General features: G+C 46.5%; 2 protein-coding genes and 1 long non-coding RNA gene across 9 annotated transcripts in view; 1 reads left to right on the forward strand and 2 right to left on the reverse strand.

Moving 5' to 3' along the window:
* Window positions 1-6,614, reverse strand: part of FAM193A (family with sequence similarity 193 member A) — a 161,903-nt gene extending 155,289 nt beyond the window's left edge. For all 4 annotated transcript variants that reach the window (XM_077876131.1, XM_077876127.1, XM_077876130.1 and 1 more), the window contains exon 1: window positions 6,540-6,614. The gene's annotated coding sequence lies outside the window, so the exon portion shown is untranslated. The remainder of the gene's footprint in view (window positions 1-6,539) is intronic.
* Window positions 6,615-7,483: 869 nt separating this feature from the next.
* On the forward strand, window positions 7,484-10,956 carry LOC144300348 (uncharacterized). The gene is made up of 2 exons (XR_013366922.1): window positions 7,484-10,602; window positions 10,695-10,956. It is a non-coding gene; the product is annotated as an uncharacterized LOC144300348 (long non-coding RNA).
* Window positions 10,957-19,536: 8,580 nt separating this feature from the next.
* RNF4 (ring finger protein 4) overlaps window positions 19,537-27,295 on the reverse strand; it is a 38,112-nt gene continuing 30,353 nt past the window's right edge. For all 4 annotated transcript variants that reach the window (XM_077876291.1, XM_077876271.1, XM_077876280.1 and 1 more), the window contains 3 exons: window positions 22,891-23,048; window positions 22,244-22,292; window positions 19,537-21,741 (listed from right to left, as the gene is read on the reverse strand). In XM_077876291.1, the coding sequence (XP_077732417.1) occupies window positions 21,592-21,741; window positions 22,244-22,292; window positions 22,891-23,048 (357 nt within the window). In that variant the 3' untranslated portion in view covers window positions 19,537-21,591. The remainder of the gene's footprint in view (window positions 21,742-22,243; window positions 22,293-22,890; window positions 23,049-27,295) is intronic.

Consider the following 27,295-nt stretch of genomic DNA (forward strand, 5'->3'; position numbering starts at 1 on the left):
CACACCTATTAAAATGCTTAAAATAAAAACTACTGACAATATGAAGTGCTACCAAGGATGCCGAGTAACTGGAACTCTCATACATTGCTGGTAGAAGTTGAAAGAATAGGTAAGGCCACTCTGAAAATAGTTGGGCAGTTTCTTATATTACCATATGACCGGGGGAGCCTGGGTGGCTCAGTGGGTGAAGCATCTGCCTTGGGCTCAAGGTCACCATCTCAGGGTCCCTAAATGGAGCCCCGAGTCAGGCTCCCTGCTTAGCGGGGAGTCTGCTTCTCTCTCTCCATCTGCCTCTCCTCTCTGTTCTCTCTCTCAAATAAATAAAATCTTTAAAAATATATATATTATCATATTACCCAGCACCCACACCTTAGTAAATATGAAAACACTAGAAAAATGAAAATTTACTTCCATACAAAAAACCTGTACACAAATATAGCAGCTGTATTTATTTTCACAAAAACCTGGAAAGAACCTCAACATCCACCATGGGGAAAATGGATAAATTGTGGTACATCCATATAATGGAATACTACTCAGCAGTAAAAAGGAACAATTCAGATGAGTCTCAAAGTTGTTAGGCAAGCTCAGTGAAATAAACCAGTCTCAATAAGTTACATACTATATGATTCCATTTAAATGACTTCTCCAAAAGATAAAATCATAGTAACAAAGTACTGGCTGCCAAGAGTTTAGGGGTGGGAGAGAGTGTGATCTCACAGGGATTCCATGAGGGAGCTTTTGTGGGTAATGAAACTGTTCTGTATCCTAACAGTGATAATGGATACATTAATCTATATATGTGTTAAATCCGCCAGTACATTTTAAAACATCAATTTCACTACATGTTAATTTTTTAATTAGTATACAATAAAACCACTTAGAAAAACTGCCTGGCAGTATCTACTAAAGTCAAACTACATGTACACTTAGCAATTCCACTCCAGATATATACAGATATACACTGGACTGAAATGAGTACTCACGTTCAACAGAAGACATGTACAGGAATGTGCATATCAGTCATAACATAAAATAACCCATATATATGTCCATCAATAATAGAATGAATAGGGATCCCTGGGTGGTGCAGCAGTTTGGCGCCTGCCTTTGGCCCAGGGCGCGATCCTGGAGACCCGGGATCGAATCCCACATCGGGCTCCCGGTGCATGGAGCCTGCTTCTCCCTCTGCCTGTGTCTCTGCCTCTCTCTCTCTCTCTGTGACTATCATAAATAAATAAAAATTTTTAAAAAAATTTTTTTTAATTTTAAAAAATTAAAAAAAAAAAAGAATGAATAACCTATGGTATATTCACACAATGGAAAACTGCATGCCATGAAACACAATGATGAGCTGCTACCTCAACAACATGGCTGCACCTCAATGTTGAGCCAGAGCACTGGCAGAGTACTTTTACGTGAAATTCAAATAAAGCCAAAATGCACAAGAAGAGTTGGTGGGGATGACTGCAAAGGGGAACAAGGGAGCATTCTAGGGTACTGGGAATATTCTTTATCTGTATTTTATATCTTGATATATTAGTTACACTGGTGTACACATACATAAAATGCTGAATCAAAGAGGTGCTCTTTGCAGCTTCATCAAATTGTTAATCTTACTTAAAGCACATTAAGGTTCTAGATCTTTATTTGACATACATCCTCAGGTCATTAAGGCAAATGCGAACTAGAAAGTTATGACTGAACCTCATTTTATCACAGCAGCAATTTCTGCAACACATCCAACGTACCCCCCAAATCCATAATTATACCATCTAACTATGAATATACTTGTAGGATAACCTTTAGACATTACTAACATTATCTCCTTCTTGCCACCTTTTCATCAATGAAAAGGATTCATATTGTTACAAATGCCCCCTACACCACAACAGGTTTCTCTGACTTCACAATTTTAATATCCCTGTTTGAAAATGTACTTTGATCCCTACCCCCAAATGGCTTCCTTTTATAAATCTCTAACAGCATTATAAAAATAGCTCTAAACTCCCTTTTGAGCCCTCCATGAGTGTAAACTATATGTAACTTGATATTCCAACAGCTAGTGACATGGGTCAATTTCCATAATAGAGGAATTCTGGGTTTTGTAAATAATATGTGCATGACTTAATTTTGGACACCTATTCAGAAAACAGGATTCTGATGGTGTAAAAACATTTTGCATATATTGACTATTAAAAATAGAAAAGGCAAAAAAAATAAAAAATAAATAAAAATAGAAAAAGCTCAAATCAGTTGTATTTGAAAAATGATGTGGGGCGACCACTCATTTGGTCAAGTGGCTACCTTTGGCTCGGGTCATGATCTGCAGGTCCTGGGACAGAGTCCCAAGTTAGGCTCCCTGCCCACTGGGAAGTCTGCTTCTTCCTCTTCCTCTACCTCTCCCCTCTCCCTACTCGTACTCATTCTCTCTCTCAAATAAATAAAATCCTAAAAACAAAAAGAGAAAGAAAAAAATGTTAGTAATATCAGGTTGTAAAAGTATCACTTTTTTTTTTTTTTTGCTCTACAAGTAACACTCGCTGTAGAAAAGTCTTTTTTTTTTTTTTTTTAAAGATTTTATTTATTCATGAGAGACACAGAGAGAGGCAGAGAGGCAGAGACACAGGCAGAGGGAGAAGCAGGCTCCGTGCAGGGAGCCCGATGTGGGACTCGATCCCGGACTCCAGGACCACACCCTGGGCCGAAGGCAGGCACCAAACCACTGAGCCATCCAGGGATCCCCCTGTAGAAAAGTCTTAAAGCTTGAGGCATGTGCAGAAAGGAAAAAAAAAGAAAGCCATCAGAATTTCCACCACAAAATATTTTGATGCATACCCTCAGACTTTTCTATGCAAATATATATACACACAGATATTTTACAAAAGCAGGTCTGTACAACAAACATTTTCTATTTTGTAAGCTTCCTTCTTCACTTAATACATCACAAACGTTATGAAAATTACATTTAAAATAGAAATGCATGGGACATCTGGGTGGCTCAGCAGTTGAGCATCTGCTTTCAGCTCAGGACGTGATCGAGTCCCACACTGGGCTCCTTGTAGGGAGCCTGCTTCTCCCTCTATGTCTCTGCCTTACTCTCTCCATGTGTCTCTCATGAATGAATAAATAAAATCTTAAAAAAAAATAAAATTAAAAATAAAACATAAAAGGCATGTGGTGCCTGGGTGGCTCAGTCAGTTAAGCGTCTGCGTTTGGCTCAGGTCATGATCTTGGGGCCCTGGGATCGAGCGCCCCACATCAGGCTCCCAGCTCAGCGAGGACCCTGCTTCTCCCTCTCCCTCTGCCCCTCTGCCCCCCACCCCCACCCTAGCTTTTCCTCTATCTCTCCCTCATAAATTAATAAATAAAATATTTTTTTAAAAAAAGAAATGCAAAATAGTAAGATCTAGTCACAACACCCTTCACCTACCAACTTTTCATTTCAGAGCCAACCCTTTACTAACACATCAGAGCAGACTGCAGAACAAGGCTATTAGAACAAGGCCTTATACAAGACCCATTCATGTTCACCATTCTTAACTGTACGAGGTTTTCCCATTTCACAAGTGGAAAAAGCTTGATCAAAATCATCCTGTGGCAAAATCCCCAAATAAAGTCCAACCCAGCCTCCTGGAAATTAATGACTATGCACATACACAGCACATTATGTGTTACCAGGCACTGTTTATTTAATTCTTACAATAACCCTAGGAGCTAGGTGCCACATTACTTAGGACACCAAGGCAGCGTGAGTTTGACACCTTGCCTGAGGGCGCAGAGCCTATCCAATTTGTATCCCCCAGGTTTTGGTGGGTCAAAAACTCTATAAGCTACATGATGTTTTCCTACTGGCCTCTCAGCCCTTGCTTCTATGTAGAAGCCGCCCACATGCAGAAAGGCCCTCTGCCTGAGCAGCTGCTCTGGGGAAGGCGGTGGTAGGTTTAACACTCAGGGCTATTTCCAACACACGGGACCCCTACTGAGAATCAACACAGTGCTTCCACTCTTACCTCTGTCTCAGGCACTTTCTGGTCTGGTGACCCCACATAGAATGGAAAAGATGCACCCCTGAAATCAAACATAAGCTTCTCCCGGAAATGGAGGGCCGGTACCCACTCCCTGTTATTTGTTGACAACAACTGTTCTGGGGTGCCTCTTCTGCACCAGACAAGATTCCCCCAAAGAGCTCACCTTCTTGGGGAAACAACCCAGAGCCTTCAGAATTACAATAAGGATTTTTATGATCAGTGTCAAGAACACTTTTAGCCCTGTCACCGTGGGTATGTTTCACAGTTATCAAAAATACTTGCAAAGAAATTTTAAAGCTCACGATAGAACTTTAAAACTTTAAAATACAGTAAAAGAGGGGATCCCTGGGTGGCTCAGCGGTTTGGCGCCTGCCTTTGGCCCAGGGCGCAATCCTGGAGCCCCGGGATCGAGTCCCACGTCGGGCTCCCGGCATGGAGCCTGCTTCTCCCTCCACCTGTGTCTCTGCCTCTCTGTCTATCATAAATAAATAAATCTTTAAAAAATAAAATAAAATACAGTAAAAGAGAGTGTTTTTCAAGGTGCAGGTCACGAATCAATGGTACACAGTAAAGTAATTCTGTGTACCACAACCACTTTATTAATGAAATGGAACAGAATTAAAAAAGATTAAAAAGTACTGGAATATTATTCATTAAAATTTTTGTTGTGTAAGCAGAAGTATACACTACAGGTCTTAGTCTTATTTCTTACAGGGGTTCATGGTCAAAAACCTTGATTCAGAAGTTTAACAGAGTAAGACAGTTCCGTCAAAAAGAATACTAGATGGGGGTGCCTGAGAGGCTCAATCGGTTAAGGGTCCAACTCTTGGTTTCCGCTCAGCTCATGATCTCATGGGCGAGGGGCTCCTGCTGGGTGTGGAGCCGGCTTGACAGTTTCTCTCCCTCTGTAGCCTGCATGTAACTCTCACTCTCTAAAAAATAAAATAATGATGATAATAATACTTGATAAACGGTTACATATGAATTTAATGTGGTTAGAATAGCCTAAAAGAAGACTATTCTACCTAAGTATTGCAAAGTAAATGGGATTTATTAAAACCCGAAACAATGGTACCACAAACTTGTTTTTACTGACTCAACATAAATGTTCTACTTTACACCAAGATACAACAAGTATCATCCACATTTTTGTAAAGGATTTGCACAGGCAGACCTTCTACCCTCACCTCCCCAGCAGCAGCAAACACTGCCCTTAATTTACAGCCCAGGATCCAAACGCCTAAACCTCATCCCTGATCCCAACAACTGTACCTGTTTCCCTGTCCAGAGTATTGGAAAGGTTAGCCTCTGGAAGCTGAAGGCCAGGGCTACCATCCAGGATCCCAACAAAGGTAGCAATATCATCTAAAGAAAGCTCCAACAAGAGCACTTATTACTCCACTACAGCAGAGGCTGAAGGGACTTTAAACTGAAACTAAAGGACACATACGTTGCTGTATGTTCACTAACAGCAAAAGCATCAGAAAGCCACGCCGTATGCAACCGTTCCTTATCTGCTCTCACTGCATACCATTCCAACACAGTACTGAGCATCTTGCACACAATTCATGTGTCATAATCTGGCACCGCAAATGCTCCTAATGAGGCTCTCTCTTAATTGCAAAGATCTTTAAAACAACCTGATTTCAGTTGTAACCACCCAACTTTGTTAAAGTCCATGATCCTTCAGGAGCCATTGGAACGAACTGGAAATGCCTGTCAAGCGCACACCCTCGCACTACCATTGTGTCTTCTCAAGTGCTGGGACCAACCGCCTAACAAAGGTGCAGCAACCCACCACCACCCGGAGATGCAGCGTGTGCTCGCTGCTTTCGTAAACACAGGAAAAAAAGAAAAAAAAAAAAGTACTTTTCAAATTCCTCAAGCCCAAACACTAAATACGTGCCCGAGTCACCAGACCACCGATTACCCCTGAAAACTTTTTTAAGAAGCTGGAGGCGAAGAGCCAGGGCTCCGAGAGACTGTCAGGTAGCTTTCAAATGACCAAATCGGAGCAGAAAAAGAAAACTTCTGTGAGGGCGCTGCTCAGTCACCCCTCGCGAGGGATGGAGAAGGGAGGCACCGTGACACCACCTTTGAAAGCACGCTCGACTCCGAAGGGAAGCCCCGCTCGTCACCTGACTCCTAATTATTCTGGAATTGCACACGAGCAATTTCAAGGACGAGCTCGGCGCGGGGCGGGATGGCAGCAGCCCCGGGTCCGTGACAGCACCGCGCAGGTGGGCAGAGGCGCAGGCAGCGCGGCGCGCCGCACCCAGGAGATGCCGGCACCTGGCGCGGGCAGCCGGTCCCCCGCGCTCGCCGGCCCCGCGGGAGGGCTGTCACGGCGCCAGCGGCCCGCGGCCTCCCCGCAGCTCCGGCCCGCCCCGGCCCGGCCCGGCCCGGCCCGGCCCCGCGCCCGCCCGTTACCCGCGCAGAGCCGGGCCCCCGGCGGGAGGCCAGCCCGGGTCCGCCCGCCCACCCCGCCCCCGCCCCGCCGCTGCTTACCTCGAAGTAGCCTCCGGGGGCGGCGCCGCCCGCGCCCGCGCCCGCGCCGAGGGGCCCGTTGGCCGCCGCCGCGCCGCCCGGAGCCGCCAGGCCCACGGCCTGGGAGCCGCGCAGCACCGCCGCCGGGCCGGCCTTGCCGCCGCCCGCGCCGCCGTTGCCCCCGCCCGAGCCGCCGCCGCCGCCCCGCTTGTTCTTCCGGCGCTTGGCCCCGCGCTTGGCGTCGGCCGGGCTCATGGCGGGCGGGCGGGGAGAGGGCGCGGAGCGGGCGCGGGGCCGCGGGCGGCGGCGGAGGGCGGGGAAGGCGGGGAGGCTTAGGCGGCGGCAGGGCGCTCCGGCCGGCCGAGGGCGGGGGGCGCTGCACGGGGTCGCCTGCGGGCGGGGAGGGCCAGGAGGGCCGGGCGGGCGGGAGCTGCGGGGAGGCCGCTGGGCGGGAGGAACGGCGAGTCCACCGGGCCCGGCGCCGCCGCTGACCAGAGTTAGAGTCCAATATGGCGGACACAAGGGGAAAGGGATCCCAGTTTACGTCGGGGGAGGGGGAAGGAGCGGCGGGGAGGGGGAGGGGTGTGGGCGCCCTCCCCCCCCCCGCCTTACTCCGCCCTCCCGAACGCCGCTCCCCCCTCCCTCGCCCGCCCCCTCCCGCCGTTAACGAGCGCCGGCGCGCAGGGCACGCTGGGAGTTGTAGTCCACGCGCCCGCGTTGCCGCTGCAGGCACACGGCGGAATGACCACGATTCCCGTCAGGCTGCGCGCGGCCGAGTGCCCGGACGCCGCGAGGTGCTGGGCTGGGGGGGAGGCTGCCGGCTGCGCCGGTGACGTCACCGACGCGGTCCGCACCGCCCGGCCACGCCCGCGCAGCTCAGCCTTCTGGGAGTTGTAGTTGGGCGGAAGGGCCGGGCCGGCGCGGGGTTCCGTCGCCCGCGGTGGACGAACTACAGGGCTGGAGCGAGGAGTTCCGCCTCTTTGACAGGCACGCACACGCCCCGGCGCCCTGAGCCCCGCGCCCCGCGCCCCGCCCCCCGAGTGCGGCAGGCTGGCCTGGCCCCCGGGATGCACCAGGCTGGCCGCCCGGCCCTGGCCCGCCGGGAGTGGCCCAGTGACCTTGGTCGGGCTCTGGGTTCGAGAGCGCTTCCTCCACCTGCTGGCTTCGTGACCTTGGGCCGGCCCCCTTGCCCGAGTCCTGGTGACTCTCTGCGCCCCAAAACAGCCTGCCTCGTGGGCTTGGGTGGGGTTCCGGAGGGGCTGGGCCCCGCGGTGCACGGAGCTGCCTCCGGGAGAGCGCGGCTGCGTCAGGCCGGGGCCGCCCCGGGAGGTGAAAGAGCCTGCACAGAACGGCCGTGGCTGGCTGCGCCGGGCCCGGCCCCGCACACCAGCCGGTCGGCGTGGAAGCCCCGGGCCTGCAGGCGCCCTTCGCGAGCCCGCCCTCTCCCTGCACCCCCGCTAAGCCGCCGTCCTGGACTCCTGGTGCCTTGCGACCCGCCAGGGCCCCGGATGGTCCCATTTCTCACGGCCTCGCGTTCACCCACGTCATGGGTTGTGCACCCAGCCAGGCCCTCCCGGGCCTTCCCGTGCTCTGCCCCGCGAGGCCTCAGACGCCCGGGTCAGAAAGGTGAGCTCTCCGCCTGGCCCCTCCTCCTCCCCGGGCCGCCTTGCCCATCACCAGCCAGCCCCAGGTACAGTTCTGCACTTAGGACGAGAGGGGTCCCTTATCACAGTCAACAAGACACCAAAGACATCTTTTCCCCTCTGGTTCTGTGGGTGGTTACAGGGCCGAGATACCGTTAGCTCTGGGCCTGCCCACCCTCGCTCTTTCCCCAGCTGCGATCAAATCAAGCTTCTGCTTAAAGCCCTTCAGGGACTCTACTTGTCAGAATAAAGGCCCCTCACCCCACCCAGAAGGTTCTGGATGACCCTGCCCTGCCGGTGGTGCTCCAGAGTGGGTCTTGGTCAGGTCGCCTGCCTGACACTCCCCAAGATAGGCAAAGTCTTGAACTGCTCCCCACCCCACAGCACCTAAGCTTTCCCTTGTCATAGCATGTTGGCACTGAACTTGGATTCCTGATATTCACCAGTATCGCCGGAGAGGTTTAGGGGCCTGAGACGGCATGAGTACCTGCCTCATGCACCTCTGGATCCCAGCCCCTGCCAAGCAAGGGCTGGGCGTACACCAATCCAGTATTTGCTGGATAAATGAATGACATAAATAATGACCACTTGTCAAGCAATTACATACCAGGCTCTCTGCCTGCTGCTGTATCATCTCATCTAACCCACATAACCACTCTTGAGATAGGCACCGTTAGCCCTATATAATGGATAAGAAACTGAAATTCATAGATATTAAGGGATTTGCCCAATGTCATCCTGATAGTAAGAGGTGGGGGCCCAGATGCCAACTCAGGTATGGCCCTGGTGTGACTTTTGGGTTCTGGCTGGGCACAGGGGGGACACAATTGGGATTTCCGCTGAGGATCATGGACAGGGGAAGCCTCCATAGGGAAGTGAACTGAGCCGGAGCCAGTCACTCCCAGAACAAAGGACTTTCAGCAATGCAAGACTCTGGAGCAGAGAAAAGCTCCACATGTCCCAGAAAACTATAAAAGCCACTGTGGCTAAAGCAAGTGAAAATAGCAGAAGAAGCTGCGGGTTTTATTCTAAATGCAGCTGGGAGCCATGGAAGGTTCTGAACAGAGTGTCAGGGTAGGATGTCTATTTTTGAGAGAAGTATGGCTGTTGTGTGGAGAATGGATGTCAGGGGAGCAAAACTGGAGTCAGGACACTCATTACAACCTTGTAGTGGAGAGGGTGCTTCGGGCAAACAATGGGTGAAGCAAAGGCAGAAAGCAGTTGTTCTCAACCTTTGTTGTATTTCATTAGCCCCCTCAAGGAAAAATGCATACAAAATTAAGGGGAAAAGTTAAATATTAAGGAATAAGATTTTGTCTGGTAGGGCTGCGCTTTGGAGGGCCACAAACCATTGTAATATCTAAAATTTGTTTCTCTCCCTGAGAATCAGTTTTCACCCCCTTGAGGGGTGCATTACCATCCTCCAGAGAAACAGAACTAATCTCTACGTGTGTGTCTCTGTGTGTGTGTGTGTGTGAGAGAGAGAGAGAGAGAGAGAGAGAGAGATGATTTGTTATAAGGAATTGGATCACACAGTGATGGAGGCTGGCAAGTCCTGAAATCTGCAGGCAACAAGCTGGAGACCCAGTTGGAGTCCAAAGGCCTGAGAACCAAGAGGGCCAATGGGGTCTGTCTCTCCAGTCCAAAAGCCAGTAGGCTGAAGACCCAGGAAAAGCTAATCTTTCAGTATGAGTCCCAAGATAGGAAAAAACCAGTGATCCCGCTCAGAGGTACTCAAACAGCAGGAGTTCCATCTTTTTCTTCTATTCAGGCCCTTTTGTTCTATTTAGGGCTTCAGCTGATTGGAGGAGTCTCTGACATTGGAGAAGGCAATCCTTTCATTCAGTTTACTGATCCAAGCGTTAATCTCATTCTCACGAACACATCCAAAATCATGTTTGACCAAATGTCTGGGCACCCAATAGTCCAGTCAGGTTGACACATAAAATTAATCATCACAAGGGAGAATGCAGGACATAAAGGTGAGAAAGGGTCTTGTTTTCTTAGAAGTAAGAGGAGCTCAGTCCAGCAGGAGCAGGAGTGGTCACAGGGAGGTGTGGCAGGTGACCCTGGAGAGGATTTAGGCTTGGAGGTGGCCACTGAGAGCACTTATGACCCTGGAAATCTCTTAGGACAGACTTGCAGGGAAAGGCAGCATATGTTGGATATATTTTGTAAAAGTGAAGCTTTATTATTTCCATAATGCAGTAAATATCATTGACCAAGCTATGAATCTGTACTAATAACACAGGACAATTTTTTTTTTTTAAGATTTATTTATTTATTCATGACAGAAAGAGGCACAGACACAGAGGGAGAAGCAGGCTCTAGGCAGAGAGCCTGATGTGGGACTCGATCCTGGGTCTCCAGGATCATACCCCGGGCTGAAGGCGGCGCTAAACCGCTGGGCCACCAGGACAACTTTTAACCCAAAAATTTAGGTAAGTTAATTATCTCAATTTGTAACCAGTAAACATTACATAATACTGAATCACTACCTAGAAAGCCTTTCCTAATTTCTGGCTTTATTAAGTCTGCAGAAAGAATGGCTAGACACCCCTGCTCAGGCCACTCCTTGCCCCAAGCAGGGCACAGGGAATTCTCTACGGAAACTTACAATGTGGGGATCCCTGAGTGGCTCAGCGCTTTAGTGCCTGCCTTTGGCCCAGGGTGTGATCCTGGAGTCCCGGGATCAGGTCCGCGTAGGGCTCCCCACATGGAGCCTGCTTCTGCCTCTCTCTCTCTCTCTGTATGTCTATCATGAATAAATAAATAAAATCTTTAAAAGAAGCTTACATATGAGGATGGGTACACTATTGTTTGGGGATTGCAAAGAATCAGGCAGTTCTTGATACTCCTGCAAAATTGAAGTCTGTAGGTCAATAAGCTTGGCCACAGGGAGCTCCTAATCAGCTTTTACACATGTCACCTGTAAACATGAGAAACCATCAAGGATCACCAGTCATTTAAGAAATGGGTCAAGGGCAGATACAAGAAATGTGTGTGTAATGGGGGCAGGCAAAGAAAGTGCTAATGGAAGTACTCAAAATTTTTCAAAAAGCTGTTAATAGCCCGAAAGATATTTAAGCAAGGAGTCTTGGAAACTAAAAATATAGCCAAAATCAAGGAAATTCAGCAAAAGGGTTGCAAGATAGAGTTCAGGAAATTATCCAGGAAATAAAAGAGAAGATACAGAAAATTACAGAGAAATGAGACTTAGAAGTTCAAACCAGGAGGTTCAAAAACTTTCTGAGTTCTTGGGGGGGGGGGGGGAGTGGAGAGAAATAACTTTAGAAAGAAATAATACAATTTATAGGAAATAAGGAATTGAGTGTCCCGATTCAGAGTCCACCAAGGATGGTGACTAATTGTGGAAAGCCAGATATAAACAAAACAGTCTAAAACATACCGAAAGAGGGCAGCCTGGGTGGCTCAGTGGTTTAGCGCCATCTTCAACCCAGGGCGTGATCCTGGAGACCCGGGATTGAGTCCCACATCGGGCTCCCTACATGGAGCCTGCTTCTCCCTCTGCCTGTGTCTCTGCCTCTCTCTCTCTCTCTCATGAATAAATAAATAAAATATTTAAAACATACAGAAAGAGGCGCCTGTGTGGATCACTAGTAGGCCTTCAGCTCAAATCATGATACTGGGGCCCTGGGATGGAGCCCCCATGTCGGGCTGCCAACTCATTGAGGAGTCTGCTTCTCCCTCTGCCCTCCTCCTGCTTGCTTCTCTCTCTCTCTCTCTCTCTCTCTCAATCTTTTAAAAAATAAATAAAGCATAAAGAAAGGAAGTTACATAAAAAAAAAAGGTATCTCACTAAATGTCTTAACAGTAACAACATTCAATGCTAAATAGTGGAGCATGGATTTCAAAATTCTGAAAGAAAATTACAATGTAGAACTGCATAGTCAGATAACAATTTTGGACATTCAAACTATATTTTACAGGTAAACAGACTGTAACATAGTAACAACAAACCCTAAAGTACTAGTATAGGCATACCTGGGGGTTTGGTTCTAGACTATTGCAGAATATTCTAATAACGTGAGTCAAATTTCTGTCTTCCCAGTGCCTATAAGAGTTATGGCTGCACTATACTATGGTCTGTTGGGTGTGCAATTGCATTTTGTATACCAAAAAGAATGCCCATACTTTAATTTAAAAATACTGTATTGCTAAGAAATGTTAACCATCATCTGAGCTTTCAGTGAGTTGTAATCACTGATCACAGATCACCATAACAAATACCATAATAATGGAAAAGTTTAAAATATTGAGGGAATTACCAAAATGTGACAGACACAAACTGAGCAAATATTCTTTAAAAAATGGTGCCAACCGACTTGCTTGAGATAGGGTTGCTGCAAACCTTTAATTTGTAAACAGCGTAACATATGTGAAGCTCAGTAAAGCAAAACACAATAAAATAAGATATGCCCATAGGTCTATTTCTCACATGCACCTGAGACTGTTAAGTTACCTCTCTTCCATTTTCTGACATGTGACCTCAAAGGTCAGTCACCCTGTCTCGACCATGATGGAGAGGGCTTGGAAATTAAAAATATAACAAATTATAAAATAAGGCCAACAGTAGGGTTGCAAGATAGATTATCCAAAAAGTAGAAAGACATATGGAAAATAGAGAAAAAAGTTCAGTAGAGGAGGCAGAATGACTTCCTAGTAGTGGTTAAAGAAAAAAAAAAAATCAAAAACTAAAAACCAAACCAAACCAAACAAAAAATCTGAACCAGCTCTGTCCTCTTAAAACAGGACAACGGAAGCCCGTGAGGAAAAGTAGCACCCGACATTTTAAGTTATTTGATGTCTGTAATCAAGGTAGAAAAGTGGATACATGGCAGGTGTGATAGAACATATAACAGTCATTACCTGATACAGGAAAAATGTGGATGCATGCCTAATTATCGGTTTAACTAGGATGTCTATGTATACACACACAATATAAGAAAAACACAGTATTTGGGGAATTGGAGTGCTATTTAACACATAGGACTAGGATCCAGTTTTCCCTGAGTGTTTTCCAGCTCTTAGGACGCTGGGCTGTGAGGATTTGTGTGAAAAGAGGATACTACCATGGAGTCTTCTGGGGTGGAGAGACAAAACTGACTTAGGGTTACAACTGCAGAGAGTGGGATGAGTCAATCACTGAACCCGATTGTTTTTCTCTGAAGACACTGCCAGATTCTTGCAGTCTGCAGGCAAGAAGCTAAGAGACAAAGCTTCTGAACAAAGACACGGAGAAGCAGAGGAAAGGTTCTGGCAGTCTCACCAGGCTGAGAAGACGAGGATTATAGGTCAGAACTAAACAGAGAGAGGTGCCCTGGTGCCCACTGGGAAGTGAACCACCAGTAGACAGAGTTTGCTGAATTGCAATATGGCTTTAATACAGCTTAGTGTGAATGAGGCTGAGGGCACTGGCACCTGCTCTATTTACCTAGCAGAGTAAGGTATCTGTAGCCACTACCATTCCTTGTGCACAAGTTCAGCCTTCAGTTAAAAATTTCCTGGCGTGTCAAGGCACAGGGCCTTTTGACTGAAAATAAAAACACAAATGACTATAAAAACCTGTAGGTGAGTCACATACTGGAGTTAGTAGGCAAAAACTGTAATTAACATGCTCAAGAAAACAGAGAAAAAGGTGCAAAAAACATGAAATAATGGAGAATTTCACCTGGGAATTGAAATCTATAAAAGTACTGGATAAAACTAAAAGATTAGACACAACAAGAGGACCAATGAACTGGAAGATAAATATAAAACATCCTAACTAGAAAAAAAAAGAAGTGATAAAACAGAAAAAAAGATGAAGAAATAGATCACACACAGTTGAAGGTCTAACAATGTGTAATCAGAGAATAAGGCAAGAGAATACCACAGAAGCAGAGCTCTCCAAAGCTGATGCCAGACACTAACCCGTTTCAAGGGTCTCTGTGAGTCTCAACTAGGATAAATACAAGCAAATCCACACCTAAGCACATCATTATCAAACTGCTGAAAACAAAGACAAAGAAAAATGTTAGCCAGAGAAAATATTCACTTCTCTTCAGACATGACAGCTAGCTGCAGTAGAAATGAAGCTGGAAGACAATGGAATGACCTAGTTGTTATATACTCACACACACATGAAATTGGATATACACAGGATTTTCTACCTATATAGAGATATAACCTTATTTATACTTTTTTCATTTAAACATATATTCATTTTAAATTTTTAAATTGAGTTGTCTCATTTTTTTTGTTCTTGAATTGTAGGAGCACTGTAAATATTCTGGTTCTTGGTATCTTAGCAGATATTCCAAGCAGATGATAGGCAAAAATCCTCTCCCATTCTGTGAGTTGTCTTTTCACTGTTATTATCCTTTGAGGCATAAAAGTTTTTAGTTAAGTCAAATGTATTTTTCTTTTTGTTGTATTTTTGGTGCTACATTTAAGAAACGATTGCCAAAGCCAAGAAAAATATAATACAGAATTTACCACTTGAATCCTCAAGTGCACACACTGTACAAGTTGTTTTTAACTTGCCTCTATGTTTTCTTCTTTGATTTTTTTTTAAAGTAAGCCCTAGACCCAATGGGGGCTTGAACTCTTGACCCTGAGATCAAGAGTGGCATGCTCAACTGACCACACACCCCCTTCTAAGAATTTTACAATTTTAGCTCTTAAATTTAAATCTTTGATCCATTTTACATTAATTTTTGTATATGGTTTAAAGATTCAACTTCATGTTCATGCATGTAAATATCCCATTTTCCAAGCACCATTTGTTGGAGACTTTTCTTCATTGAATGGTCCTGAAACTCTTATTGACAACCATTTGACTACAGAGGTGAGGGTTCATTTCTGGACTCTCAATCTTATTCATCTATATATTAATCCTTATACCAGCCCCCCATACTGTTTAATTCCTGTACCTTCCTACATTTTCAAATTGGGAAATCTTCCAACTTTGCTCTTTTTCAGGATGGTTTTAGCTATCCTGAGTCCTTTGAAATTCCATACAAATTTTAGGATTTTTCCATTTCTATAAAAATTGCCATTTTTTTTAAGATTTTTTTTTTTCCTTGAGACACACAGAGAGAAAGAGGCAGAGACACAGGCAAAGGGATAAACAGGCTCCTCGCAGGAAGCCCAATGCAGGACTCTATCCTGGATCCTGGGATCACGCCCTGAGCCAAAGGCAGACACTCAACTGCTGAGCCACCCAGGTGTCCCAAAATTGCCATTGGTTTGAGAGGGACTGCACTGTTGTATATTGTTTTGGATAGTTTTGCCATCTTAACAATAGTAAGCCTCTCAGCCCAGGAGCATACGAGGTCTTTCTCAAGTTCATTTCTTTCAGCAAGGTTTTGTAGGGATTTCTTTCAACAATGTTTCAGTGTACAAATTTTATACCTAATTGGTTAAATTTATGTGTAAGGATTTTATTCCTTTTGATGCTACAAAAATGGAACTTGAACTTCCTTTTCATTTTTTTAATTTATTTATTCATGAGACACACAGAGAGAGAGAGAGAGAGAGAGAGAGACAGGCAGAGAAGCAGGCTCCATGTAGGGAGCCTGACATGGGACTTAATCCCAGGTCTCCAGGATCAGGTCCTGGGCTGAAGGTGGCGCTAAACCGCTGAGCTACCTGGGCTGCCCTAACTTCCTTTACAGATTAATTGACCAGTGTATTCACTTACTGATGAATTCATGTCCTGCAGCTTTGCTGCATTCACTTATAAGTTCTCACAGTTATTTACGTGTATTGTGGGGTCTTTAGTTTTCTACTGCTGTGCCATCTACAGATACTCTTCCTCCTTCATTCTCAATGTATCTTTTCCTTCTTTCTTGCCTGACTGCTTTAGCTTGGACTTCCAGTACTGTTGGGCAGAAGTGATGAAATAAAGCATTTGTCCTGTTCCTGATCTTAGAGGAAAAGCTTGGTCTTATCACTGAACATCTTCACTGTGAGCTTTTATTCATCTATGGCCTTTATTGTATTGAGGTGCTTCTTTTCTGTTCCTGGTTTGTTGAGTGTTTTTATCATGAAAAGGTGTTGGGAAACACTTGTTCTGCCATGAATTGAGGTGATCATGTGTGTTTGTTTTTTTCCCTAGTCTATTAACGTAGTAATTGCCTTGATTCCCATAGGTTGAGCCACTCTTGCATTCCTTGGGAAAGACCCACTTGGTTATGGTGTGTAACGTTTCTAATATGCTGCTAAAGTCAGTGTGTTACCCATCTGTTGAAGACTTTTGCATCTATGTTGAGATATTACCCCAAAGCTTTCTTTTCCCATAGTGTCTTTGTGTGGCTTTGGTATCAGGATAATACTGACCTTATAGAATGACTTAGGAAGTGTTCTCTTGAATTTTTTTGAAGAAATTATGGAGAAAAGTAGTATACTTTACATGTTTGATAGAATTTACCCGTGAAACCATCTGGTAAATGGGCTTTTCTTTGTATGGATTTTAAATACTTCAATTTCACTTTTCATAGGTTTACTCGTTATTTTCTATTTGGAGTCAGTTTTGGTAGTTTTATTTCTAGGAATTTATCCATTTCATCTAGGTTATCCCATTTGTTGGCATACAGGTGTTCTTATTAGTCTTTTATAATCCTCCCTACTTCTATAAAGCTCAGTGATGTCCTTCCATTGATTTTAGTAATTTAAATCCTTTTTGCTTTATCAATCTAGCTAACCACTTCTCAATTCTGTTGATCTCAAAGAAACAACTTCTATGTCCCTGGTTTTGTTTTCTATCATTCATTTCACTTATTTTTTACCATTACCTTTCTTCTGCTAGCTTTAGGTTTAGTTTGCTCTGCTTTTCTTTGTTCCTTAAGACATACAACTAGGCTATTGATTTGACCTTCTACTGTAATATATATATATTTATAGCTATAAAGATCCTCCGAGCACTGTTTTCACAGTATCCCATAAGTTCTGTTGTTTTCATTTTCATTCAAGTTATTTTCTAATTTCCTTTGTGACTTCTTTGACCCACCAGTTGTTTGAAAGTGTGTTAATATCCACTTATATGTGAGTTTTCCTGAATGTTCATATCCTGTAACACAGTAATTTCACATTTAAGTATATACCCAACAGGTATGGGAGCAAAGCTGCCCCCAAAAGACATACCGAATGTTCACTCTGGGCCATTAATGGCCAAAGCACCTAAGTGACTGGAAGAATGGATAAACTGAAGCATAGTCATCTCATGAAATACTATATACAAGTGAAATGAATAAACTACACAGCATGAATCTCACAAATATGATACTGAACAACAGAAGCCACCCAAACCTGAATAATACATATTGAAGACTTTGATCTATTTTAAGTTCAAACAACAGGTAAAACAAAATTATGGGGGGATTCCTGGGTGGCTCAGTGGTTTACCGCCTGCCTTCGGTCCAGGGCATGACCCTGGAGTCCCGGGATCGAGTATATGACTTAGGACTCCTGCTAGTGTTACAGATGGAACACTAGCTCCCTGCATGGAGCCTGCTTCTCCCTCTGCCTATGTCTCTGCCTCTCTCTCTCTGTGTCTCTAATGAATAAATAAATCTTAAAAAAAAAAATATATGATTAAGGTTGCATTTTTTGGGGAATTAAATTATAATTATAGTCAAAGGAGTGATCTCCATAAAAATCAATACCTTAAATCTTAAAAAAAAAAAAAAAAAAAAAAAGCTGGCAAGAATAAGGCTTCAAAATTACACCTACAAAGGATTTAGATACTGGAATTTACACATGCAGAACATAAAACTGAGAAATCTCTAATTTTTTAATATCTTTTTTTTTTAAGATTTTATTTTTTTATTCATGAGACACAGAGAGAGGCAGAGACATTGGCAGAGGAAGAAGCAGGCTCCCTATAGGGAACCTGATGTGGGAACCTGGGATCAAGTGAGCCAAAGGCAGATGCTCAACCACTGAGCCACCCAGGCACCCGAGAAATCTCTAATTAAAAAGGGAAGGCATAAATATTAATGATAAAAAAGATGCTACAGAGATTAATTAGCTCATAAGGGATAATGAAGAACTTCATGCCAAAAACTTGTAGAGATGAAATGTATGAATTCCCAGAAACCAGCAACTTAACAAAACAAAAATGTGCATAATTCTCAAGCATTTGAAAAAAAATCAAATCAGTATTTTAAAATCTTTCCTCAGTGAAAACAACAATTCAGAGATCTTATTTATAAATAAGTTCTATTTCAGTCAAGGAATACCAGTTAGGATACAGAAAATCTCTCATCTCTTTGTAGGGAACTCACACTACTTTGAAACCAAAATCTGGCAAAGACAGTCTGAGAAAAATCATAGGTCATTTTAACTATACATAAACATGCATTTCAAAAAACCTTAAAACCAAGTATTAGCAACACAAGGTAAGTAATATATAGAAAGAAAACATCACAACCAAGGTGGATTTATCCAAGAAATGCAAGGTCTTACGTGGAGAAAAAAAAAAATAATAATAAAGGATTGTACTGTAAGTCCCCTTGCCTTTCCCTAGAACTATTTCAAACCTTGAGGACTGCAGCTCACTGTCCCTTCTTGCTCTCCTGGAACTCCTGTACCTGACCTTTACCTTTTGACTTTTTACAGGCTGGGGGGGGGAGGGGAGGGTGGGAGAGAAGACAGTCTCCCTCAAGGAATGTACACCCCAAGAGGGCAGCGATATACATGGTTTCTCAATACCTGCCAGAACCAGGTGCAATACCAGGGCATTACAAATGTGCAGTGAATGTTCAAATTAACTGCATTTTCCTCTGATCTGACTTGTCTCCAACTGAAGGTAGGGCCTCTCAGCTAAAGGAGGCCAGCACATTCACCTTTTTTTTTTTTTTTTTTTTACCTCTGGGGCCACTCAAGAAGTGAAAGAAGCAAGTTTAGCCATCACCAACTGCCTGGGAATCCCAAGCTCACTCCTGGCACTGATCATATAAGGCATTGACTAGTAGCATACCATGCCCTCCCGGGCCCCCACTCCAGAGTGGAAGGCAACTGGGTCTGAGTGGTTGGGGCAGGGTGTGCACTGCACTGTCAAATTCCCGGTCCATCTAAGTCCATGCTGCTTGGAGCCCCTCCTTTGAGCTGGTACTGGTCAGCCCCACAGCCAGGCTTGGTTCTTACGACTGAGCTGAGGATGCTGCTTGACTAAGAACTCCAGGACCTGGACTTGTGGTTCCACTCCAAGAATGACCTCTCACCTGCTAGTTTCTGGATCAGTAGCCAGACAAGCAACTTTGCTGCACACACTGATGAAATATGCTAAACTGGAGTCAGAGAGGAATCACACATCTTGAGTAAAAGGGAAGAAAATCTATCCCAGAGAGCAAATTAATGCAAAAAAGAAATCTGGTTCAAATTAATGGTTTTATTTCCATCTGTAACACTAGCAGGAGTCCAACAGACTGATGTACATGGATATAGTTTAAATGTAACAAAGAAAGATTTGAACTATGTACAATGAAGAAAGGAAAATGATTTTTTATCAATCTTTTCCTATTTTGCAGTTTCTGAATGGTAGAAACTCAACATTTTTTCCCCAATTTAATTTAGTATGAAGGAATACAACCTTTATGATCAACCATTTGTCCTTAAGCACAAAACTTAAAGGAGATTTTGGCTGCATGGCGGTCTTGGTTTCTGAAGTCTGGGTACTGCTGGAACCTAACAAAAGAGTTTCCATGAAGCCCAGAAGGAACTTAATGGCAATGACGTCCAAATAGAGGGCAGACATACCTAGCATCGTGCCGATGAGAAATGATGTCCTGCCCTCCTTGACTCCAAGTAGAAAATTACTTTCATCCAAATTAACTGGAAGTGAGCCAAAGTTAAAAAGTCAGAATGAAGAATAAAACAAATTTCTTTTCACATACAGGAGGGACACTCCTTCAGCCCCGTTTAAAGTGAATTCTGTGCCGAGTCCCTGCTCCTTCAGAAAGATAAACTGAAGGTCAGTTATTGCTAGCAAAGCCAGAGGAGGCCCTGTTCCCACCTTGAAGATGTTTCACATGAAGAGGCTGTTGGTTTGGCTTAAAACCCTCTGAAGAAGGAGGGTGCAGAGGCAGAGGCAGGTTGACACGGCAAGGCCTCACTCCCACTAGCTGCCCCAGGCCCTGTGCTGTGAGAGGCAGCTCAGGCCACCCTGCTGCCTCCTCCAGGACCAAGCAGAGCATGTTATCTGGCTGCCCTGGGGAGAAGAGGCCACCATACTTTGCCAACCAAACCTATGGAGCAGTCAAAAGCCCAAAGGATCAAAGCCTATTGAAGGCCGGAAGAGCAGCTTCTAAAATGAATGTGAGTTGGTGTGGGGGTGGGGGTTAAAGCCGAAGGCAGAGCCCAGCTAACATCAGGTGGGCCAAATTCTCTGAAACTCTGGGCAGCCATGACTTGGACAACAGCATGGACATGGGTGGCTGGTAAGGCCACAAGTACTGCCACCACCTCCCAGTATTTATGCTTGAGTAGACATTAGGCAGTGGGAACTGAGGACCAGAGGGCATGTGGCAAACACAGGATAGATCTTATCAGAAAACAGAGAGGATACCTGACCACATGTCTGCCCAAAGTACCTAGCATGGCCTGTGCCAGGTGAAAAGCTCTGGGACACGGGTTAAGTTCCTGAGAACAGGTGGCAGGTAGGACTGGGTGGGACAGGCACTGCTCCACAGGCACCACGAGGACTCTGAGGAAACACTTCCAGTGCTACATCTCCTGGGCTGCTGAGAAGTAGACAAAGAACAGGCTTTATTGCACATTTCGTTCTTAGGAAACTGGGAATTGCCCTGTAGAGATTCTCCTGACCTGCAGACCCCCCTGCACATTGATGCTAGGGTACAGGTGGGATCACGAGTAACCTCTGACTCAAGGGAAGAGTCCAGTGGTGGGTCTTTCCAGGGCCATGCTCACAGCCGGGATCCTCAGGCCGGATGGACCTTGTTGGGCTTGGTCACCATGGCGCTTGCCCAGGAGAGCTGGGCGGACCTGCCTGCTCTCTGACCAGGACCAGCCCCTGGCGATACTGCCACGAGGAAGCTGGGACAAACTTTCCAGATGGGGAGAATTTCTTGCAAACGTGCATATTCCAGAAAGAGGCTGGAATCATGATTCTTGGTTCCAATGTGTCTAACTCCTTCTCTCCTACCCTGGAAGCAAACCGCCCAGAGTAGTAGAGATGTAGATCCTGGCCTGGGTGGGCCCTGGCTCCAGCTCCACAGCAGTAAACTGGAGGCAACGAAAGGGTCTAAGTGGGGTTTGGAAACAAAAGAGCAGTTTACATATCAGATGTTGGTTTTGAAATAGTCTTTTCGAGCTCGGGGTATTGAGGCAGAGAACCCACGAAAGGCTGTGTGGAGAACCCAACAGGCTGTCTGTCCATCCATCTCTCCCAAGCAGCTCTCCACACTTCATATATAAATGGGGTGGTATCGTTTGTGGTTGATCTTTTTCCTGCAAGTCGGGCAAGTGTTAGCATTCTTAAGGGCATCGCGGAGGCACTGGCTACAAAAGACGTGGCCACATTCTGTAGAAACAATGAGACGTCCGTTCTGTACAATCTAGAAAACATAAAAAAAAAAAAAAAAAAGAAACAGCTTTTGTGTGTGCCCTGGTCCCAGAGCAGCAACAGTCCCCAGAGAACCCTACTTCTGCTGAGCTGAGAGGAGGAAGGGCTAGGCAGGTCCGGAGAACTGAATATACCCACCTGCTCTGCGGTGTCAGGCAAGCATGAGCAGGGCCTCTGAAGCTGAGAGCAGAGGCAGGAGCCACTCTCCTGGCAGCCATGGCCCAAGAGTGTTGGAGGGACCCTGGATGCCTGAACCCACAGGGGCAGCATTGGACAGCTCAGGAGCCATAGTAAGCACAGGGGTGGGGAACACGAGGGCCAGAGCTGGAGGCTGCAGGGCCCAAGAAGAAGCTGGCACAATCTCCCCTCATACACAGAGATGTGTGACAGGCCAGAGCAGAGGCAGCAAATCCCACCAAAGGAGAAGACCTTCTCTCTCATCTAATTCTTTCACAGAAGCCACGTGGAAACCAGGAGCAAGGAAGTTTGCTTACCTCAGAGTACCCGTCCATGCAGATTGGACAACTGACAGTACCAGAGGGCCTAAAATCATAGTGCTTCATGTCAGTTCCTTGGCAAACTCAAACATTCAATTACTGTAAATGGCTTCATATAAGCAGCCCATACCTTAGCAGAGGCACTAGGCATTTACAGAAAGGCCAATGGCCCCAATGGGGTACAGGAAGGAGGCAAGAGGGGAATGAAAAGTACACACAACCAGAGGTGCCCTGTCACCCCTGCCTCCTTGTCTGGGGCAGGAGCTGTGCCTAGCACCTCCAAGCATTCTTGCTGCAGATCACAGAGAGCCAGTGGATCTGTTCTTCACAGCAGGTGGCGCCGTATGTGAACAGCCCAGGGCAAGTCCCATCCACCCTGACAGTGCCAGACACAGACTTGTCCCACTGGGAATGGTTGAACTAGCTCTGAATCCAGACCCACCTGCACCCAGTTGCTGGGCACCTGCACAAGACCTTCGTGAGCCACGGGTGCACAGAACTTGGGAAAGGTCCCGTATTTCCAACACCCTACACCCCTGAGAAATGGTGGGGGTGGGGGGGGAGGATCCCCACTCCAGGATGCAAGTGGTCCCACGGGGCCAGAAGCATCTGGTGAGGCAGCAAGGCTTTCGGAGTGCTGGTACCTGAGTCCTGTGGCTGCCTCCTCCCTTGTGTTTCTGGGAGTGTGGGTGGTCACGTACACGTCTCTGTCCCTGGACAGCTCCTCGTCATCACTGCTCACCACACAGCTGTCAGCATGGTCCTGGCGTGGCCGCCTTGCGTTCCTCCGTGGCCGCCTCCTCTCTAAGGTGTGAATCCATGCTCAGGGCAGGGTTCCTAGCCCTGTCACCTCCCTAACCCCTTCCCGCCAGGGAAAGGCCAGTCCCAGACCGGAGAGACCACTGTTCTGTCTTCCCAGAAGAAGCCCCATCCCTGCCATGAGCAGGTGTCAGAGCTGTGGGGCCATCTAAAGTCTCTAAGGTGGTTAGCTTTCTCCAAAATCCAACGAGCTCAGCACTAGGGGTACTGTCTCCCCAGCAAACACAGAGCACTAATTGCAGGGGTATCCCGCCCAGCATTTTTGTCCCCACAGGCCTGCCAAGAACTTCAGCATTGTACCCCTCACCCACATCACTTCTGTATCCAAACCCAATGAAAGAGAGAAGAAACCACTCACCGTCAACAATCTTTTTAAAAAAGGAAGAAAACAAAAGAGAAAGACACAATCAGTATGACATAAAATTCTCTGTATTTTTAAAAACTTATCTTAAATGATAAAATTGAAGCATTTTTAAATTTCAAATGCAAAATCCTCAGGGTACCAGTTAAGCCCTCCCACAGAATGGGATACATGCTGCCCTGTCCAGCACCGATGGGAGATCTGTACACCTCTCCACTCAGGCCCATCCCAGGTGCCCACCAGGTGCTGGGTGAGTCTGGGAGCTGCTGGCCTGGTGACCTGGGGAAGTTACTTACCCACTGGGGGGTGCCAGCTTCCTCTTCTGGAGCACAGAGGCACCAGTGCCCACAGCTCCCCCTACTGTTGCGAGGACTACACAAGATAACAAACATCTTGGGGCACTAGGGACGGGACTAGCTTACTAGCTCCACAGGCTCCTCATGTCCGGGTGCACCAGTGACAGGAATCTTATGTTCCAGATAGGCTACTGCCAAAGGTGGAGCCTTCCTGGGAGGAGGGTCTGCAGTGCTTATGATAGGGAATAATCAAATAATTGAAGTGTGACATGCAGGGACCAATGAGTGGCACACCAAGGACCAAGATCAATCTGATTCCATGTTCTCCAGGCTGACAAAAAAGCTACTGAGCAGTCGACAAGGCCATCATCTGTTCACTCATAACCTACACTAGGACTATTTTTGCTACAATGGTTTCACACCACATCTCTTCAGCCCCCTGAATTCCTAGACCTGTCTCTACAGCATCACCAGAAGCACACCTTTTCCCTCTTGCTTGCCACAGGCCATCAACCACCTCAGGAAAGCCCTCCTGATAGCTGTTGAAAGGCCCTTGGAGAAACTGGAAGCTCTCTCCAGCCCAAGTCCCTTGTGGCAGGGACTGTGAATACGAAGTAAGCTCCCCCTACCCAGGGAAGCACATTCGGAGGCCATCCCAGTTGCTGGAACTGTGTGGTGGCAGACGTGGTGGGCAGTATGAGAGACTGTCATGGCAGAGGTCGTGGTGTATGAAGCCCAGGGCCCCCTCCTTGGCAAGGGGCTGTTATAGCATTTCTTGGGACCCAGAGAGATCAAAACCCCTGGCCTCCTGCTCCAGCCCTTCTGCTTGGGCCAGAAGGAACAGCTTCTAGGATGGATCAAGGCTGAGATGTCTGGAGTTATTCCTAGAGACCTGCTCCTCCAACCTTTTCAAGACCAAGCAGTAGCTCTTTCTATGTATTAAAATCCATGTGCTTTAGAACCATCACAGTGGATTCAGTTTTCCAACCTGAACCCTGACAGATACAAACAGCCATCCCAGGAAAGAAGGTCTAAGTAAGCATAAAGGTCTTCATTTTGCAGATGAGAACACGACCCACAGGCAGAGCTACTAAAGGCACTTCCCCCACCCTCTAGAAGAGGCTGGATGGACTGTGCAACTATGAAATTGAGGGGACAGCAATCTCATCACTGGGATTCTTAACTGGAAAAAAAGCTTGGGCTGACAAGTGATGAAGTCCTTATGAGGTCTATAAAAGGAGGGCTCTGAATTTAGCCAAGAACAAAAGGAAAACCTGCTGTAGGCAGGGATGACTCTAGCCTTCTGGCACTCCAACACTGCCTCACCTCCTTTGGTCAGGACAGGCCATTTAATGAGGTGTGGACACACCTGGAAGGGAACACAACGCTGCTGGCTGCCCAGCAAGCGGTGTGTGGGAACCGGGTCTCCATGGGCTCTCGTGAATCAGAACCAGCTTGCTTCCAGGAAGTGCCAGGCTCGGGCCAGACCTGAACCCCCAGGGAGGTACAGACGCTGCCTCCTCCCCAAGGCTCAGGATGGGAGCTCCTCACATAATTACTGGGTAAGTGTAGTGGCCAGAAAGCTATCCTCACTGCTGAGGACGCTGTCTCTGTCTTTTAACAGAAAAGCTCAGGGAGAAGGTCCTCATCCTAAGTGTAGAAAACAATGGAGCCACAGCCTGGCCTCCTAGCTCCCTGCCCTTGGCACCTCTGTGCCCACATCCTGGCTGAGCGACAGGCGACACTGCAACCAGTGGTCCCTCCAGCCAACAGCTGAACCACATCAAATTCCAGAACCTCTGTAGGCATCTGCAGGCACTCTGGAATGGCCCTTCCTCGTGCCTGGAGCCCTGCAGGTAGCATAGTGCTTACCCGGAACAAGAGATGGGGGTGGGATGGAGGGTAGGGGATGGGCAGGAAGCTCTGAGGATTCTCCTCTGGAAGGGAGGCCTTTAAAAGAAACAAAATACCAACACCCCAAACCCCTGGTCTGAATAGCTGAGTCAGTACTGCAACAAGGGGCTTGAGATCAGACCTGCACATCCCACTTCCCCTTTAGGTCTGTTTTTTCTTTCTTAAGTATGGAATAAACCACAGGTCAGAGCACTGACACATATGACAGGTCTGGAGAAAGGACAACCCACAGAAGACACCTGGTGTCACTTGCTTTCACACCAGGGTTCACACATTGACTCCGGGCCGCTCACCTGAAGGCCCTCTGGGCTCCTGAAACACAGCCTCAGAATTCCTCCAAGTGCTGACATCCATGTCACAGGCTCCTGGTCAGTGAGGGAGGACAAGCCCCTCTACCACCAGGACACAAAACCCCTGGCATTCTAGGTACCTCCTGGGGCTGCAAACAATATGCTGAGTGAAATAATAGGACAAACCAAGCAGAAGTCCCTGAGGTCCTCTGTATGCAAGCAGGCCCCTCACATTCCTAAAAATGCTCAGCCAGCCAAAAGCTCTGCAAGCCACTTGATTTAGACAGCCTCCTCACTTGGCTTCACAGGTTGCTGCACTGGAAAAACATCTACCTCCACCTACTGGCTCCTCTCTAGGTCCAGTGGTTGCACACAGCATGCAAGTATACATTCCTGTTACTGTTGCTGTGCCAGGAGTACCAGGAAAACCGGTTCTCACATTAACGTTCCAGTCAAAGTAAGTAGTTCCTATCTGATTGCATGTACAACTCTTTCCCCAAATTCCTGGATGTGGTGACCAAGCCCTTCTTTTTTCACACACGTTTATGTTCATTCACAGTCATTCTAGCCGGCACTGGGTGCCCCTCAGGCCCTAGACTATTCCCATGGAGACAGAGAAAGAGAAGCCTCTGTCCTTGCTGCAAGGGAGCTTCAGTTAAGGAAACCTGTTGCAGGCAGGGATGACCCCAGAATCAAAAAAAACTAGGCAGATACGGAATGTAACACAAATCACATGACTCACTGGTACATTATGAAAACAGACCAAAAAGAGATTCCAGGGAAACCGACCTGACTTAAAAAAAAAACACTCTTTAAAAACAACACTGGGCACCCCAGGTGGCTCAGCGGTTTAGCACCACCTTCAGCCCAGGGTCTGATCCTGGAGTCCCACATCAAGCTCCCTGCATGGAGCCTACTTCTCCCTCTGCCTGTGTCTCTGCCCCCAGCCCCCCCATCTGTCTCTCATGAATAAATAAAATATTTAAAAAAAATAAAAATAAAAAGATAAAAAACAACAACACTTTTGAAATTCAGTGAGGGGAAGCAATCTAAGGAAATACCATTTTCAGTATCTTCCCCTCTTAAAGACTCAATTTCTTAAAGATAAGGAGCACATCTTTTCTATCAACACGCCACCCCCTATAGCCAGAGTAGAGGATGACATGGTGCAAATGCTCATGTAAAGGGCACCTGGCTGGTTCAATTGATTAAGCAGCTGCCTTCAGTTCAGGTTATGATCCCAGGATCCTGGAGTCCCAGGATAGAGCCCCACACCAGACTAAGCCCAGTGTCAGGCTCCCTACTTAGCTACAAGTCTGCGTCTCCCTCTTCCTCAGTCCTCAGGTCCTGCGAACACACACGTGCTCTC

The sequence above is a fragment of the Canis aureus genome, chromosome 2 (assembly GCF_053574225.1).
Source record: "Canis aureus isolate CA01 chromosome 2, VMU_Caureus_v.1.0, whole genome shotgun sequence".
NCBI lineage: Eukaryota > Metazoa > Chordata > Mammalia > Carnivora > Canidae > Canis > Canis aureus.